The sequence below is a fragment of the Halichoeres trimaculatus genome, unplaced genomic scaffold (assembly GCF_033239565.1).
Source record: "Halichoeres trimaculatus isolate MK-OKI-2021-1 unplaced genomic scaffold, fHalTri1.1 fHalTri1_scaffold_18, whole genome shotgun sequence".
In the NCBI taxonomy this organism is placed as follows: Eukaryota; Metazoa; Chordata; class Actinopteri; order Labriformes; family Labridae; genus Halichoeres; species Halichoeres trimaculatus.
The window spans coordinates 5236295-5254796 of record NW_027437196.1 but is presented as its reverse complement, the minus strand read 5'-3'; the positions used below and the strand labels follow the sequence as shown (position 1 = coordinate 5254796).

The 18502-nt window shown below is 42.6% G+C and overlaps 1 protein-coding gene across 6 annotated transcripts in view; it reads left to right on the top strand.

Annotated features, from left to right (window-relative positions):
- The first annotated feature begins 865 nt into the window (after window positions 1–865).
- map7d2b (MAP7 domain containing 2b) overlaps window positions 866–18502 on the top strand; it is a 28674-nt gene continuing 11037 nt past the window's right edge. For 3 of the 6 annotated variants that reach the window (XM_074693348.1, XM_074693347.1, XM_074693346.1), the window contains exons 1-6: window positions 1181–1336; window positions 2379–2462; window positions 2679–2839; window positions 11790–11952; window positions 14182–14271; window positions 17466–17555. In XM_074693348.1, coding sequence (XP_074549449.1) covers window positions 1300–1336; window positions 2379–2462; window positions 2679–2839; window positions 11790–11952; window positions 14182–14271; window positions 17466–17555 — 625 coding nt within the window. In that variant the 5' untranslated portion in view covers window positions 1181–1299. Of the gene's footprint in view, window positions 882–1180; window positions 1337–2378; window positions 2463–2678; window positions 2840–11789; window positions 11953–14181; window positions 14272–17465; window positions 17556–18502 lie in introns of those variants that run through there. The other 3 variants (XM_074693350.1, XM_074693349.1, XM_074693345.1) reach the window with 2 other exon arrangements.

Below are 18502 nucleotides of genomic sequence, written 5' to 3'. Positions count from 1 at the left end.
TCGCAAAAAAATTCTCAGACTATTAAAACTGTTATTTTTCTGTGGCTAAATAAGTGTCACATCAAAATTAGTTTACTTGGACCTTAAATATACTGTCAGTAGACTGCAACTTATTATTGATGTCAGCAAAGTGTTATTTGCTGATAGAGGGCATAAACAATCAAATGAAGGAGACTTTAGTTTGGAAAGACTTTTAAAAATGTATGAATCCCAGAGTTAACCTCAATTTTCTGATAAATATTGTGCTATTATAATCCAAATATGAAAGTATGTGCTTTGCAGTCTTCAGGAATCAGAAGTAGGTAAGTACCAACAGATTCAAAGTGAATTTGTGTATTTACTCCATGGATCTACCGTCGTGATTGTCTTCATGTTCGTTAATTTCAAGAAAAAAACAACAACACTGTAGTTATTTTTAGAGCTGCCATCTGACATGACTCAGTAAACTGCTTCATGTGTGTGTCTGTGTGGTGACCCATATTATTTGTTGAATTTATGACGTAACGCGCCGCTGGGGGCGCGAATTGTGCCTGGCACGTGCACCGTGGTTCTGACACGAGCCGACCGTTTGGTTAAAAAAATAAATAAATACGACGGGCACGTGAGCGTTTACAGAAGCATACATGGCGTCGGGACATTTTTATCACAATCACTCGGAGTATTTAGGATGAACGAAGCCGTTAAACATATAATCAGAGTCGATGGTAAGGTGTTTCTTCTGTTAGGCTCGAGCAGCTTTTATAGTTGCCAGGCGACGTGTGCCGGCGCGAGTAGGATCAGCGCATTAATATGAAAATTAGCCAAATGTGATACGGTCACAGTGACGCCATCATATTGATGCCAACCGTTAAACTTTCTAACCCTTTAGCACAAACAGTTGGGTGAGTTTTCTACACGAATGCTATCAAAATGAGAAATATATCGTGTATTTATTCTTACAAAGTGATGGAAAATAAGACACATTTGCTACCAACTGAAGATAAATATCAGTTACGATGAATTGTGTCTTTTTATCTGTTAAACAGTGGTTTTCGAGGTGAAAGGTAGTAAATGTTGGGCTTTTTAGCTTTATATAGGCTATAATACAAACAAAACGAGAATGTATACATTTAATCCACCTCGGGAGGCATATGCGTCCCCCTCCTCCCCTCTCGCTCCTCCATAGGCTCCTCACTCCTAGCATCATATTTTCCTCCGTCTTTCCCTGAGTCATTGTGCACCGGGCGTTCTCCGGTGCTATCTAACGGTTTTCTGGCTCCTGTCAGGTGTGTCCGGTGAAGCTATTCGACGACCGTTACGATGACTGAAGTGGCATCAAGCCGCCCTGAGATGTCAGGTAAGAACAGAAGGTTTTTAATTCCTATAATTCAGTGTAGTTGCGGAGGAATGGGTGTGAAATGTGGCTGCAGACCCGAGTTTAACAGACTCTCATTTAAATAGTTCGTATTTCAAGGCAGATTTGGTCAAAGTTAGGGATTATTTTATGATACAGTTTGTTTTTTTATTTGACTTTTGGCGGATTATCGATTTAAAATCCATAGACATCATCATTAAAAACATTTGTCCCCTGTTTTTTCTTAGTTGCTCTTTCTATTTTAATGTATTTATCAGTTCATTGCATAGTTTAACATATCATTTGATGTCATCTTTCTAAGCAAATACTTTGGGGTATTTTAAGTAGCTTTTATTGGTGCAAAAATTGAATGATGTCTGTAATCTCAACGAAATTTTGCTAGAAAAAAGACGAAAGTAGATACTTCCTCTGTCTGTATTACATAACTGGTCCCTATTAATACCTCCCATTTGTCCCAAGTGACTGCTAAATGCGCCTTTATCATCCGTTTCCCTTCATTAATGCGTTTAATGTCATCATCAGCTCAGGGTTCCTGTCATACGCCTTATGGGATGCATTTTTCACCTGTGACGTAATCTTCAATGAAGATGGATTTAAGCACAAGGACCTCTGGGATCTCAGATTTGCATGTTTTTGCATATCTAATCATGCAGAAGTGGTTGAGAAGAGCAGCTGTCCCCTCCTGTTTGTTTGTTTGTGTGCACGGACTTGGTCTATTGTCGTCCTCAGGCAGATTCAATGTTTCAGCTTGACATATTAAGGGAAAACAGCTTCACAGGAAGAGGGCTGAGGGTTACACTCTGAGGTCCCACGATGACAGCTTCCACTGACACCTGACCCCAAAGGCGATTCAGTGACTGACATGAGATTTATTGCAGTTGCACGCTATGACTTGCGAGTATTGGGGTCTTTTCTGTATTGATAAATGCAGCAGCCACGCTCTCCGCTCGAGAGTTAATATTTTTAGCCGTGTCGGCCAGCTGGTGCATGAATCACGTCTGATTTTTTTCTCTCCAAAACACAGCGCTGGCTCCTCCTGCTGCACAGACAGTCTCCAGTAGGAATGCTTCTCCTTGTCGTTCACCGTCCAGTCAGAGGAGCCCTACAGGTAAACTTCAAATCCCATTTCACATGCTTTGATGTGCAGCCATCATCTTCATAAAACAGAGCAGGGAAACTATAAATACGACAACAGCAAGATGAAAACACAGTCTCAGCATCCGTCTCTACTGATGTGTCCAAATCAGTTCTGTTGCAGCGTTTTCCTGTTTTTATTTTCTGTGCATCTCAGTTAATACTCTGTGTGTTGTGCACGTGTGCTCAGAGATCTCAGAGCTGCTGCAGGACAAGGAGCGGCGTGTCCAGAAGCAGCTGGAGCGCTGCGCCGAGGAGCGAGGGAGGAAGATGGAGGAGCAGAAGAAGAAGGAGCAGAAACGCAGAGCCAATGCGGAGGAGAAGAAACGGCAGCAGGAGAAGGCAGAGAAGGTAAGAGGTCACCCACTGTATGCTGACAGAAAGACAAAACAGACAAATTAACGCTACACACTGAACAAATTTTGACTGCTTTGGGTTAGAATAGGAGCCAAGCTGTTGTTCAACCGAACCTGAGTTAAGGGACATACTGAGTAATTAATGCAGAGTCTTTAATGACTTTCTGTCGGCTGACTAATTGTGTGCATTCAACCAAATCATGACGAGTCCAGACTCAACACGCCGGCTCTGAGTTTAAAAATCTGTGGCAGGAAGTGCTGAAGGTGCTACACGGTCTGTGAAGCTCCAGAGTCAGAAAGATATGGTCCACCTGTGTTAATGGGTCCATCACACTCTTATAAACATCACTCTCAAACTGTGGTTTTGCCTCAGTCATAATATCCACACACACAATCAAGAGAAATAATGACTCAGCAAATCCCACGTTGCGAGGAAGAGTAGATTTAGACTTGTGATGAATTTGTTGACAGATGCAGAACCCCCCCAAAAAAACAAGTTTGGAAACAAGTAAAGGAGTATCAAACATTTTCTGTCATCAGACTCAAGTCTTAACTTTTTTGTTTTACTTGACTAAATTTTATATATTTTGAGGGTTGCCAGGGAGGTTTCCCTCACGGCACACAAAGATAAGCCCAGTGTCAAAAAGTCACACAAGGATGAAAATATAAACCTTTATACATCAAATTACCAGAACCACAACAAAAAACTAAGCAAAAGGTAGATATCATACACCTACATGAATAAGATTAAAAAATGACAAATAACTGGCTCATCAAAGTAGTCAAAGCTCACGGGAGAAAAATGTACAGTCTTCAGTCTTAAAAAGTAGACAACAACAACAAAAAAGTCTTCAGGAGTCAGAAAAAAAAACAATCTAACAAATCAAAAAAATCAAAATACTTGTGTCCGTCCATTCCAGACAACCAGAAACCCAAAATAACACAAGATGAGTCTTCTGACCATCTCTGCTCTGAGGGCCCCGAACCTGATTGGTTTTTATTCAAGTAAGACAGTAATAGAATAGAAAATACTTTGTTTATCTCTGGGGGGAAATTCAGAAGGAGTCACAGCAGCAGTCAAAAAACCAAAAGTAAGAAAGTGTATAGAAAGTGCAAAAAGGTCCATAAGAAAATAGATGCTGACAGCTTGTCCATCATTGTCCAGTCAGCCAGCCTCCACCTCCACAGGGTCCAGGACTGAGCTTCTTCAGCAGTCTGTTCAGTCTCTGTCTCCTGGATCCTGTCTGCTCACAGCAGGTGAAGCTCTTCCAATGTGGTGCTGGTGTCTGATGTTAGCTCTGTTGGCCATGTCTGTGAATAGCATGATGCTACTCTGCCCTCTGGTATTCCCTCTGGGTTAGCATGGCTAGCTCGTCCATATTATTGGAGATAGATCTTACGTTCCCAATAACGATGGATGGAAGGACAGGTCCATGTCGTCACTTCTTAGCTCACACCTGAGAACCAGCACGTCGTCCTCACCTCCTTCTCCTCGGTTTGTGGGAAACATCAGGCTTTGCACCAGTTAGCATTGACATGCTACAGTCTGAGTTCACTTGTAAAACAATTCAGCCATGATTACATGTAGGAACTCCAGACAAACACAGGAGCAAAAATACTACAGTAGACAAAACCAGTTTGGTGTCCACGACCAATAAATGAGCCATACAAAGTAATGATCCACTCCAAATACAAAGATGACGAAAAAGAGACAGCCACAATCTCAGTTTCTGCTCGATGTAACATCTATAAAAGCGACCATTAAATGACGTCTAAAAACAGGCAGCTGGGTTGATTTAAATACACGTTCAAAGCTGATTCTGTTGAATATAAAACTCTTGTGATGCTGTGAGCGTCTCCTGTACGATAAATCATCTCATCACTCTGCGTGAGTCATGATTGGCATCACTGGGCTGAGAGGAACCATTGACTCATATTATTATAACCGCCTCCTGTGTTTCTGTGATCCCCTCCCTCCTTCTTCGAGGTGGGGCATAAATTATTAGTGCGTGTGTGAGCGCCCAGCGGCACGTGAAGGGTTAACGAGGCAGTGACAGCCTGATCCACTGGGGAGGGGTCACCACTGTGTCTATTGATTTAAAGGCGGTTTGCATGCTAACAGCCCCTCCCCGCCACACGCTCATATGCATAACTTAATGACATAATGATCGGCCGGTCTCACGGGATGATGACATCACCGGCGGCGTATCATGTGCAGCTTACTGGAAGAGACAGTCGATGCTCGCTCTGCAGTGACAGGCGCATAATTCACTCTGAGCAGGAAGAGAAATCAGAGAGGGTCGATATCTTTAACACAAAGACAAACAGAGGGTTTAAAGTCAGAGTCCAAAAACCCCAACATGGCAACCTCACATCATCAAAATCACAAAAACTCAAATTTATCTCACAACCCCCAAATTTAATGGTGATTCAAGACAGACTTAACTGTCACTGCCCAGAGAAGCTCGAGTGTCACAGACATTTTTTATAACCCGGCGCCTGTGAGAAGTCTGGGACTGAGAGTGCTGATGCTGCCACGGCAAAAAAAAACAGGTTTTATGACACGGACATTAAAGCAGGGCCAGACAAACTCAGCCAAGAGATAAGAGGCACTACTAAACCTCATGAGGACTTCATAAGTGATCTTGAAATAGCCTCACTTTTTTAATTGCTTGATCATAATCTGCAGTTTAAAATGAGATTATCAGCTCTAAAGTTTCAGAATACAAATCTCTTTGCAGCACATAAACTGAGAGTCCGTCTGATGGCAACAAGTCTGCCAGCAAAGTTTAGCAGAAAAAAAAGACATCTGAGTTTTTCTCTGCTGAAAAAGATTTCTGTGACTAATTTTGTAGTGATAGTGGACACTAGAGACTAACTGTCAGACAGAAAAAGGACAGAAGAGCAGAAGAAAGAGAAACAAGAGAGGGATAGAGCACGAGCTAAAGGCTAAAAGGGCTAAACCGTTGGTGCTGATGTTGATTCCAACCCACAGTCAGCAGTTATTCTGCAGTGGTCTGTTCAAACTTGAGAGTCTATCAATAAAATGAAAAGTGAGATGGGATGGAACAAGTTGGATCCTATCACAAGTTTTAGGGCAGAAATTACCCCTACAGCTGTGTTTTTGTGTGAAAGTAACGCGCTGAAAATTCTCTAAATAAAGTGTGAATGCAGACCGATATCAGATTTTTTCGGTGGGAGTCCGTTTATTTTTGGTCAAGTAAAATATGGCCCCGTCTGAGTGCAGAGGAAACCGTCTGACGAGCAGGGAGGGGGTGTTTGGTGTGTGAGCCCTGGGCTTCTGCTGCACAAAAACACTGCTGTAGGGGTAATTTCTGCCCTAAACCTTGTGATAGGACCCAACTTGTTCCATCCCGGAGTATCACTTTAGGGTACTTCATCAATTGCCTTGTGATATGTTTGGTAAACTGCAAAGCAACTTTATGGTCATACTGTACAATACTTTGTTGCTTTGCATTCTGGGAAAAGTTGAACTAGAAAAGTTGTGTGAAAAAGAAAACGTCTTTATCCCAGAAAAACTCTACTGATTTCCAATAGTCCTGACAGCACCTTTAGGAAAAACTGCTTTGTCCAGAGGGGGCGCCAAATCAGCTAAATCTCAAAGCTCCTTATACTTGCTTTAATAATATTCAGGAGCTCAGCTTCCATTAAAGAGAACTCAACAAAAAAACAATGGATTGTAATTTCCAACAGGTAGTTTTTGCAAAGAGACTGAAAAATAAAAATGTGGGTTGTTCATTTTCAGAAGGCAAGGATTAAAAAAATGACACATTTGATGAACAGTGACTCTTTAAATTCATTTGAAGGAAGTTTGTATAAAACATGAGCTGAAGAACAAATGAAAACAGTCAAAGCTTGTGTGACCTGATCTCCTGGAGCAGATTATTCAGTTTTCTAATGAGGGTCCTGTTTTTGTAAACGCGTACATAATGACTGACTAACAAGCTGCATTTGCCTTTTAAATGATGTGATTAAAACAGATGCAGTGCTCAGTTTTATGCAGGAATCTTTGTGACGTGTTTGTACTCTCACTTCAGGAGTATCTATCGTTCCTCTCCTCTCTCCTGAGCGCTATCAGCGTTCTTATTGTTGGACAGATTCTCTCAAAATGAGCATCACTCTGCAGTCTCTGATCTGTTTCTTCAGTTGATCTAAATCCTTGTCCACGTCTCTCGTTCCTCCCTCCTCCCCCCACAGTCTGTGCGTGACTGCATGCACCTTCAGCAAACACTCCCACAGTGCTGAGGTGGGGCCTTTCCATCTGTTTTTATACGCAGCTTGATATCATGCAGCTGCAGTAAATGCAGGAGCTCTGCTGCTTCCTGTCACTGCAGTGATACCTGTGACTGACTGAGCATCGAGAATGGGTTTAAATAGAAAGTGGATCTAAGATTAGCACAAAGCACAGACGAGCAGAAGAGAAACAAGAGAAGTTTGTGTTAGCGTTAACTCAGAGTTTCTGCAAATAAAGCAACTAAAACAAATAAAGCAACCAGAAAACGACAGACATGGATCTTTTTTTAAATGTTTGCACTTTTTAAAACTGGAATGTATCCTCTAGATCAGATGACTGCAACCTGTACTTTCATAAAAGCCGTTTTGCCTCAGCTCACCTGGATTCATGTCATTCAGGAGCCACAATATCTACTTTATCGAAATTATCGAAACAAGAAGTGTTCTGTGTTTATTGAATTATACATGTGAGTCTTAGATTTTTTTTTGTAAATTTTTTGATACATTTTATAAATTTGCAAAATTAATAAAATTTTAATAAGATGCAAAATTTGTCAAAAAATAAAAAATTTCAAAAAATTGCCAAGTTTTTTTAATGTGAAAAAATTGCAACAATTCAAAAAATTGACAATTTTTTAAGAATCGATACATTTTTAAAAAATGTGAAAATTTCATAAAATTTGTGATTTTTTTTTTTTGAAAACTGTAAATTAAATAATTAGCTTAAAAAACAGGATTTTTTTCCAAAACTTTTTTTTTAATTGTTAATTTTTTTTAATGTGAAAAAGTTACAAAAATTGGGAAAAATTGATACATTTTTTTTTTATCTTTTTGAAAATTGTAAAATGTTTATAAAATTTGTGATTTTTTTAAAAAGATTGGAATTTAAATGATAAGCAAAATCCTTTTTAAATTTATTTTTTTCTAATTTTTTTCAAAATTGTCATGAAATTAAAATTCAAGACATTTCAGAAATTGAAAAAAAAAGAAAGCTTTATTGCAAGAAGTGTTGCCTATTTTGTACTACAAGTTGTTCTATTTAGTGTCGGTGTTTTACATTATCAAGACCCTCTGTAAGAAAAACAAAAAATTCTTCATTCTTCTTTAATAATATATTTTTTTTTCAAAGCTTAGAGGAAGCCACTGCAAAGGAGTCAAAGAGCCACATGAGGCTTCAGAGCAGCAGGTTGAAGACCCTTGCCCTAGATTACACTATTTAGAGAAGCTGGAAGACATAAAAATGTTAAATAATGAGTCAGTTTTTAATTTTTTTGGCCAAATTTATGTTAATAAAAGTGTTTAGCCATTCACTTGAATGTTGTGAGCTGTTTTTTTAGAGCCTCATTTAAATTATAGCTGCAGATTGCATTGAGAAAGCTTTTCCAGAGTCTCTTTAACATGATGAATATCTAAAAAAAGCTACATGAGATGTGACCCAGGGAGTAAATATTAAAAAGCATGTCAGAAATGTTTAAAAAGTCTTATGTGAAAATTAACAAGGAGATAAATATCTTGTTTTGTCTGCTGTGGGCTGTAATGTGAGTTTTAAAGGTTTTTCTGTGTGTTTGCAGTCTGTCAGGAGACGTTACACACCTGTAAACTAACAGTGGGATTGTTGTGACAGTGGGACGTGCTGTACGAGGCCGTACGTCCGTTTTTATAGTTTCACACGACGCCATGAGTCCTGAGGCGCGTATAGTCACTTGTGCGAACTGCAGCTGCTATAAAGCCAAATATCTTATCCTATAACAGAAGATTTAAGCAAAAACTTGGAGTGAAATGACAAAATATATGGAGGTTGTTTCCTTTTTCATTACACTTAATCCTTTATTCAGTTAAACCATGAAAGAATCAAAGTATTTCATTTAATTTGGGGCTACAAAGCCTCTAGAAATCTCTTTAAATGCCTGTTATTAATGTAAGTATGAATAATAGATCCACTGTACACAGCGTGATCTGACAGAGCTTTAAATTCTCATCATAATGACTTAATGAATACTAAAAAAGAGGGCTGGTGGTGTCTTTTCTCCCATAAAGAGCTGCTTATTAATAATGAATACCTGAAACTAGAGCTGGAAATGACAGATTCGATTACAGTCTTCATCCCTGACACACCCTCCTGCATGGATTGAGGAGTGTTATAGAGCTGTAAAGCTCGATTATTCTGTTCAGGAAAGAAAAATGGCTTCATTTAGACACACTGGAGAAATTAGGATGAGACAAACTTACACTGGTCAAAGTGTTTTTAAAAGCAAGAAAACTGAAGATACGGCTTAGATCGGACACAAACTAGACGACTTTCAGATTTTAATTGATTTGAAATTTTCTGAGACCACGTTATTTTTTTTTTTCATTTATATAAAACCATGATTTTACCAGGAATATTCCAACTGAGATTCAGCGGGAAACATGTGCACAAACTTGTCAGGGGATTTTTAATCTTAGCTTTAAAATAATCCAGACTAATCAAATAATCCCGTTTAAAGGTCCCATATTCTGTTCCTTTTCTGCAGTCTAATCTGGATCATTGATGTCTTCATGAAATGGTAGTGACATGTTTTGGTCCAAAAAGCCAATAAATCAAGCACAGCAGCATTGTTTCCAGGCTCTCATAGCCCCTCTGTTCAGAATGCTCTGATTTAGTGGGCGTGGCCTTCATATGTAAATGAGCCACCACTGATACCGCCCCGCTCTTCAGTGTCACTGAGAGCGGCGCCACGAGCTCCGAGTGCACAATGTTTAGAAAACAACGAAGCTCGTTTATCGTAAGATTACAGGCTAAAACAACAGGCTAACTGCAGCTAAAGTTAGCATCCTGAAGCTAACACAGAGACAGGGGGGACACTGAGGAAAAGCTCTTCCATCTGCTCCACAGCACACAGCATTTAAAATACTCACATTTCCAGGGTCCCAGGTTTGTTGGAGGATGGTTGGTAATGCGCCTGGATTCAGGACCAGTCTATTGGCTAGCCCTCTGTTGGACTGTCCAAAGTTGGAAAAGCAGTCGGCCGTGAAGTGACTAGCACACACGTGCACAGTTTTACTGAGTGTAGCTGGAACATTTCCTTGATAAATGAACTCTAGCCACTAAGTCTTGTCTCCTTTTGAGATGGGAAGCTTGTGCATGGAACTATGTGGCTGTTTACAGCCAAAAACAGAGCAGTGATGGCTGTTCAACTTTGGCATTCTCCTCCCAGCTGCTGGAAAGGGGGTGCGAGGATATCTGCTCTGGTGGACCAATCAGGTCAGACTTGCTCCTGATTGGTCAATAAAGGGAATTGCTGACATCGGCAAATCCCCAAAATCCAAACAGCTCATTTTAGGTCAGAATTTTACATTCACAAGCACTACTAAGTACAGGTTTTGTCATCAAATATCACATGTTGTGGGCTGGGAGGAAAGACAAAGACCCACAAATTTCACCAAAAGACTTAATAAAGTGATTTTTGCATAATATGGGACCTTAAAGTGACCTTGTTGCTCAAAACGAGATGTAGGGACAGAAACACTTAATGAAATTTTTAAAAAAAGCTTAACCACAACACCTCTCACTAAAGGTTTGGGACAACGATTCCACAGATGAGATCTCACAAAATCTCATATGATCAAACGTGACTCCTGAAGATAAACATAATCTAGGGATGAGCCAACTGTTGCAGCGTTTGTTCTCATCGATATACCACCACCATCACCAACAACAACAACAAACAAAAAAGAGAAAAGGAAAGAGTAAATAACACTACAAGCTGCTCTTCTTTTCCAGTTTTCGTACAGTTTGTGTCACTGCGATGCTAATGAGCTATAATGACTGGTTAATGACGCTTCCCAATTGGCTCCTCTCATTATCATTAGGTGTAAAAAATATTCGTATTAACTCCACATAATTAAAGATTATTTGGATAAAAAATAGTTTATGATGAGCCCAGAACGAGGCGACGCCCCACCTCTTCTCATGATAAGATGTGAAAATGTGATAAAACAGATTCTTGTATATCTCAGCTTGAAAACATTGGCTCACAATGAATAAAAAACAGCTTTAATTAAAAGGTATTTTTCTTTTAATGTCTGAAAATCTGATTTTTATAACGAGAACCAGCGAGAGATCAGGAGACAAAGAAAGAGGAAGAAAACTGAAGGAGCACTTGAGACAAAAACCATCCACCAGTTTCATTCCCAGTCCACCCACTCAGTCTGCGTGAGTGTAAGTGTGTGAGTGTGTGTGTGGAGGCATGGTCCCCTGTGTGTGTGTGTGAGTGTGTGTTCATGCATGTATGTGGGGGGTGGTGGGATGTGTCTTCCTGTCTGATTAAAACGCTCTGTGAAACAGAGTCAGTCATTACAGAGAGAGATCGAGGAAGATAGAGTGTGTGTGTGTGTGTGAGAGAGAGAGGGAGAGGAGGCGGGGTTAATAGCTGTGAGGTAAGGGAGGGAGGGAGGGGGAGTCAGAGCCACCTAGAGGGAGCGGCAGACGGAGAGAGGAGCAGAGCTGCTGTGTTATGTATCACTGAGCGATCGAGTGCTGGTCACCGCCGCCAGTCACAGCACACAGGACGGAGGGGCGAGGCCGCTGCGGTGTGGATGCGGTAACCATGGCGCAACCATCTCCCTGCGCGTCGCCTGGCGTCCGCCGGCGCAGCGATGGCTCAGTGAGAGAATGTCTCTTCTTCCCTGTTTCTGAACGCAACGAGCAGGAGCGGCTGGAGGCCCTGGTGCGCCGGAGAAACGGTGGCGCCGAGAGACGAGGAGGAGGAGGAGGAGGGAACGGAGGGGGAGGAGTAGGAGGGGAGGCCAGAGACCACCTGGATAACAGGCCCAAACGCTGGACTTGGGGAGGACCGCCTGACGGAGTGGAGGGTGAGTACCATGGGGACAGGGAGGGATGATGATGTCAGGGGTGGATCCAGGAGGGGGCAGGGAGGGGAGGTAATGGGGGAGGTCTGGAGGTCAGGAGGGGGGATGGTGGGATGAAAGGGAGGGGACGACAAAGCGGAGGGGGAGAGCAGGTGAAGTGAGGATAAAGGGATGAAGATGAGGAGGAGGAGTGATGGAGGTAAAGAGGAGAAGGGCAGCGGGTGGAAAAGGGTGTGGAGGCTGCAATGCAGGAGCTGCTCGCTGCTTTGTCTTTAAACCTCATCAGAGGAGTGTGTTAGTGCCACAGGTGTGTGTTTGTGTGTGTTGTTGCTCTGTGCTGGGAGGTCTCATCCCCTCAGGAGCCGGAGTTACACATCAACCTTGAACGCACCAAGGCCGCGATCGTAAACACAGAAAAGTGCGACACGAGGCGGTTCACTCCGTCAGCATCCTCCTCCGTTTAATTTACGTCTTTTATTCCGCCCGATCGCATCGTGCGTGACATATTTCAGTCCAGCAGGAGGCCTCAGCGCCACCAGCCAGGCCCCGGATCCTGTGGTGCATTCATAACACCATCAATTATTCACACAGCCCATCAGACTCCCAGGTTCTGGCGCTGACCCGGGATCAGCTGGTCTGGCTCCGGCCCGGCGGACTGGCAGAGATGCTGCTCTGGGATCAGAACGCTCACTGCAGCAGAAACAGCAGCTTCTCATCTTACAGCTCCTCTCGATTAAAGGACACACACTCACCGAAGTGTGTGTGTTTGAGAGAGTGTGTGTGTGCTGCGTTTTTGACTCTACATCTGGTCCTGGTGAAATCCTGCGCAGCTGCTTTTTCTGACAGAATGTTCTGTCGGTCATCTCAACTGACTCTGAGTGTTTACATGTTTTATCCTATGGAATTTGATGCCATGGATTGTCTGTCTGATGATCTGGATTAACAGGATTAGGATCAACTTTAGTCCAAAATTGCCTAAAGAGACCAAAAAGAAGTAAAATGTTACAGCTAAGAAGATTTTTCTCCTGATTAATGTGGATGGAAATCAAGTTGCTCTGCTGATAATGCCTACATCTCCCAGAATGCACTGGTTGCAGCATTCTGCATGTATTTTTTGCACGGAACAGTTCATTTAAAGGCTCTGCGAGGAGTTTTAAACCTCCTCATGACCTCGTGTTCAGGTCAGAGCCTCTGCTGAAAAGCAAAGTCGATATTCATCCGTCACCCAGAAGTGTCTGAAGCTCTGCAGTGAAGGTTTGGCCGTGGAAAGTCACATAGGAGGAGTTTTTCCTTCAAATAATTCTCTTTTGACGCAATATTTGTCTTTATGGTGGATTCTGCTGTGGGATTAGCAGAAAGATTAACTGTTAAAGTTTTGTTTTAGATGGAGAAACTCCACAACGAAGGCTAGTTGCTAAACAATAGCAACCGAGCGAAAATCACAAGCTAATTTATCCATATAAATCAGAATTTGTAATATTTCATGTAATAATTTTGCATAGCTACACATTAGTTTGTTACTCCATCACTTAACATCCTGATAAAAGTCATCCGAGCGCAGAAAAGTAGGATTAGAAAGTCAACCTGCTGCTACAACAAATACAAGCTTTGTGGGTGAAGGTGCTCATGGGAAATGTAGTCCTCATCCCAGACAAACACTACAGATTTCATCCAAAGTGGTCGCCAGAATCAACAGGGCATTAAGCCTCCTAACAGTACCTTTAAAGTCACATTTGCAGGAAAGTTTGCAGCAAGAAAAAAAGCCGAGAAATTGATACTGGAGTAGTTTATATTTTTTTTAAACTACAAATAGCGTCTCATGCTAATTTAGACGTGATAAGTTGTTGATATTTCCTCTGCTGCTTTAAGATTTTTAAAAATGCAGAAGATGCTGGTGTTGCTAGAGTTTGCCTGAGGTTGAATTAAGTAGCGTAGCAGCATGAGCTCACACGCTTTTATTTTGAAGGCACCCTCACAGCTTTTACTGCATGATCCTGTTCCACCTTACTGCTTCCTGAAGCTTTGATTTCTCTGACTTGACGATAGCTTGGGTTTTCATGTGGCGCCCCCTGCTGGATAACCTGTCCTTACAGTGTTTGTCAGTGTGTGAGTGGTCATGGATGGATGCTGGGAGTTACTTCCTGTTTGTGCGTCATGTGACCCAGCTTCACGTGGATGCCGAGTGAGTGCGTAACGCTTTGCTTTCTCCGCTCTGCTTCACCTGCTGCCCAGGTAACCCTAAGACCCCGCCCTGCCATGCCATTGGCTCCGCACAGCCCAATGAGCTTCCTGCTGCTACCAGCGCCAGCAAATCCCGTAACGGTACAGATCACATGACTGTGCGTGTGCCATGCTCATACCACCCTGACACCGAACCCCGCTGTCTCACCTGCAGCTGATCCTCCGACTGCATGCTGCTGTTTGTTGTCGTCCTGCTGTTTGTTTGTGACGTGTGTGTTCTGTGTCTGGTGATGAGTCTGTCACAGTGTTTGGGAAGCTTGATGTTTACAGGTTCACTCTGGGTCTTCTTGCTGAGTATTATATACAAATCACGTCAGACAAAAGCAGAGAAATTCACAGAATTTGTGTTGAATGACGACTAACAACGACGCTGAATCAGAAGAAGATGGTAGAGACGTAAATTTGCAGAACAAAAGGCAGCGAGGTTGAATGAAAGCTGGAACATTTTGTTTGTTTTTGAAGTCGAACATGACCAGGCCGGGAATCTAATTGGATTTAGTTGATAAAAACAGAGAGAGCAATGAGGGAGCTTTAGGTTTCTGAGTCTAGACTGAGATGAAGCAGACAAACAGAAATCTGAAAAGCACCTCAAATTAAATTTGGAACAAAAAAACGATCTATCAAAGGCAGTGAAAGCATTCAGAGAAATCAGTCAAACATGAGATGCTTTTCAACCAGAAGTACCAGGAACTAAATAGATCCTGTGGTTCATTGTTGTTTGCATTTCCACAAAAGCCTGAAATCCTGTGATGTTAATGGTGCGTTCCATCTGTTTTTGGAAAAGGGAAGTGATAGCTGATTTACTGTGACTAACACTCGTCAGAAATTCTAAAATAAACAGAATTTAACAGGAGCTTAATTACTGTTTACCCCTGAAGTTGGAATTTCCTACTAGGAGCTCGGGGTGGTGTTGATGCTGCAACTTCCCAGTCGGAAATTCCAACCTCAGGGGGCGCTCCAGTTGGGCATTCCCACTCGGAACTCGGAAATTCCAACCTCTAAGTACAAATGTAGCACAAAGTTATCCAAATCAGGTCTGTGAAGTTTAGAGAAAAAATAAAAGTAATTGCTCTTCACCTCCAGACCAGTAGAGGGCAGTAAGAAAGAGCGAGAAGTGGCATTGAGGAGGTTTGGCCTGAGCTGGTTTTCGATTGTGCTTTATTGTTTTGGGTATTGATGGATTAACACCTGAATAGAGACAAGCTCTAGAGACAAAGAAGACTCAAAAAGCCTGAAATGCTCAGATTTTAAAAGCCAGTGTTTCAGTTTAAAGAGACTTTCAGCAGGATGCATCCTTCTCCAACGTCTTTAGATCATCATTAAATACTTATCAGATGACGTTATTTAGATAAACTAGGATGCTGTCTTGAGGACTTCTTCTGTGTTTGAATATCTGTTGTAAACTGGATCTCCACTGACATGTTCAGCTGAAGGTCTCCAGTTTACAGGGTCACTCTTTAAACTGGAACACTGGTAGCTGACAAAAACACTTTCACACTATCAGGCTCAAAAAAAGCTAAAATGCACCAAAAAAATCTGTGTTTACACGGAAACACTGAGGGCCTGAAAACGCTGTAGTAAGCATGTCAGGCCTGTAGGTGGCGCTATAACTGTCTTGTCCAGAAGCAGCTTTTGGTAGATCTCCACTGAAGTAGAGTTGGGCTGATCATCGGGTGTATTGGTGAATGCTAAGAGCAGAAGTGGAGCAGTTGAACTGTTACTGTTGGATGCGTGAAGTGAGCGTGACGTCAGCATTTCCACTGAAAACACCAGCTCACTGTTTACACGGCAACGTTTCAGAAAAATTCCACTCTGGAGGCCGTGTTCAACAGTTGCGTTTTGGGTCGGCTAAAGCGTAATTTCTGTGTAAATGCAGGGCCGGAACGCAACAGAACTTTTGCATTTCACCCTAAAACTGTTGTCCCGTAAACACTGTGACTGCTCCACCAATCAGAAATGATCAGCATTGCAGGCCCCGCCCCCAAAAGCTAACTACCCAGGAAGTAGATTTAGACCCTGGCTTCTGCTGTTGAAAAGCATCATGAGATTTTTTTGGTAGAAAGAGAGGCAAAAACTCTTTGAATGATCTTTATTCTTTAAAGAAATCAAATATAGAAACTCCTGCACTGATTGTTTTTGTGTTTTATGTTCGTGGAGGAAATATTTGTGCGGTTTCTGTACATTTGTGTTCATCAGCAGTTTACAGATTCTCCTCTCATGTCGTCTTGTGGCTAATGAGTGTCTGGTTTAGAGGTTTTTCCTATTTAAAACACATTAGCACACAAAAACACACACAAACACACACACAGACACACACTCATACATGTACCCCACCCTCATCACAACAAAGAGCTGCTCCACATCCTGTCTCCCTGGCCCAGAGCCGTGTTTAGTGATGCACATGTTTCATTCTCAGCAGGGAGCCTGGTCTGTGTAACACCCCTCTGCTCCACACACACACACACACACATTAACACACATGCACACACACACAGACACACAAACACATGCAGGCACACAAATGCTTCATACATCACACCAGACGTTTACCCTCGAGCTGTGTAGGCAACTTATTAGACCTGACCTCACCTTCAGACAGGCAATCAGATCACACACACACTATCATAACACACACACACACACACACACACACACGCACACACGCACACACCGTCCACCAGAGGTTTCCAATCATCTCTGTCCCTTATTGCAGCCAACGCCCTGCAGAAATCATCTTTTCATCAGATTTCCTGGAAACCCCGGAGCAGTTTCTGCAGAAGTCTGAGATCTTCTCCTTCGTTAACAGTTTTCAAGGCGTCATCGTTAAGACGCCAGCTTTGAGTCACAGCGTTCAAGGCGTAAAGTGCATGCACACTGAATATTCAGGATTCACGCTGCCTTCAGGATCTGTAAAACGTTTCAGTACCATCGTTCTGCAGCGGTCTGTGTCTCCTCATCCTCCATTTCACGATGAAGCAGCCAGCAGAGCCCGGCCGTGTCTGCTCCTGCTCTCCGTTCTGCTGCTTCATTTCTGCCTTACATCACCAAGGTTAATTTATTCTGCAGCCTGCATGGCTCATCGATCGACGGGATTATTTTCTGTGTGAGCCTGCACTTTTCTGTTTGTGCTGTGAGATTGGTTTATTGAACCCATTTGTGACATTTACATCATACCTCAATGCAGCAGCAGCAGCAGCAGCAGACAGACGGTCGGTGCTTTGATTCTCTGTCATGTTTGTGTCCTTGTGAGTGATTTTTGTTTCTTTCCTTATCAGTGGGTGACTTCTTGTCTCCATCCGTCATGGAGCAGCAAATCAACAAGCAGCTCTCCAGCTCCTCAGCTGCCCTGCATTCACCCGAGAGAGGTAAGAGAACAGACGGAGTGAAAAAAGGAACACACACCAGCTGCAAGATAATGACCACAGGAGTTATTTTTAGTGAGGATGCTTTTCATTTGGAGCCCAAGCACAGTGAGAAAAATAAATAAGTAGATAAAGCTCTTTAATCTTGCGCAGCCTCAAGTTACAAATCGATGTCAGGCTGCAGAATCCTGCGGTGAAAAAGTATTCGCAAGATATGCAGCCTGACAGACAGAGTTTAGGGCTAAAGGTGGTCAATACAGGATTTAAAGGAGCTGTGAGGAGTTTCTAAGCAATCTTGAAAAAGTCTCACTTCTAGATATATTCCTGGTTGCAATCCAGTAATACAGGTTATTTCTAAATGCTACTTCTTAGCTTCCTTCGTCCTGGCCGTGGAACACTGGACCAGCTCTATACCCTTGCAAGGGTGCAAGAGTCCCCGAGGTATCTTGTGGGGTGTGCTCCGTAAATATGAAGTCGATGGTCTATTGTTACGGGCTGTTCAGTCTCTATTTCCAGAGTGAGAGCTTGGTCCGTATGGTCAACAGTAAGTCAAACTGGTTCCCAGTCAGGGTTGGACTCTGCCAGGGCTGCCCTTTGCCACCGATTCTGTTCATTACTTTTATGGACAGGATTTCTAGGCCCAGTCAAGTGGCGGAGGGAGTCAGGTTTGGGGGTCTCAGGATCCCATCTCTACTTTTTGCGGATGATTTGGTCCAGTTGGCCTCATCGAACACTGACCTCCTGCTCGCACTGGGGTGGTTTGCAGCTCAGTGCGAAGCAGCGTCATTTGGAAAAGGCTGGACTGCACACTCCTGGTCCAGAGTCTTTGCCCCAAGTGAGGGAGTTCAAGCATCTCGGGGTCTTGTTCATAAGTGAGGGAAAAATGGAGCGAGAGATTGACAGACGGATCGGGGGTGGTGTCAGCAGTGATGCGGTCACTATACCGGTCT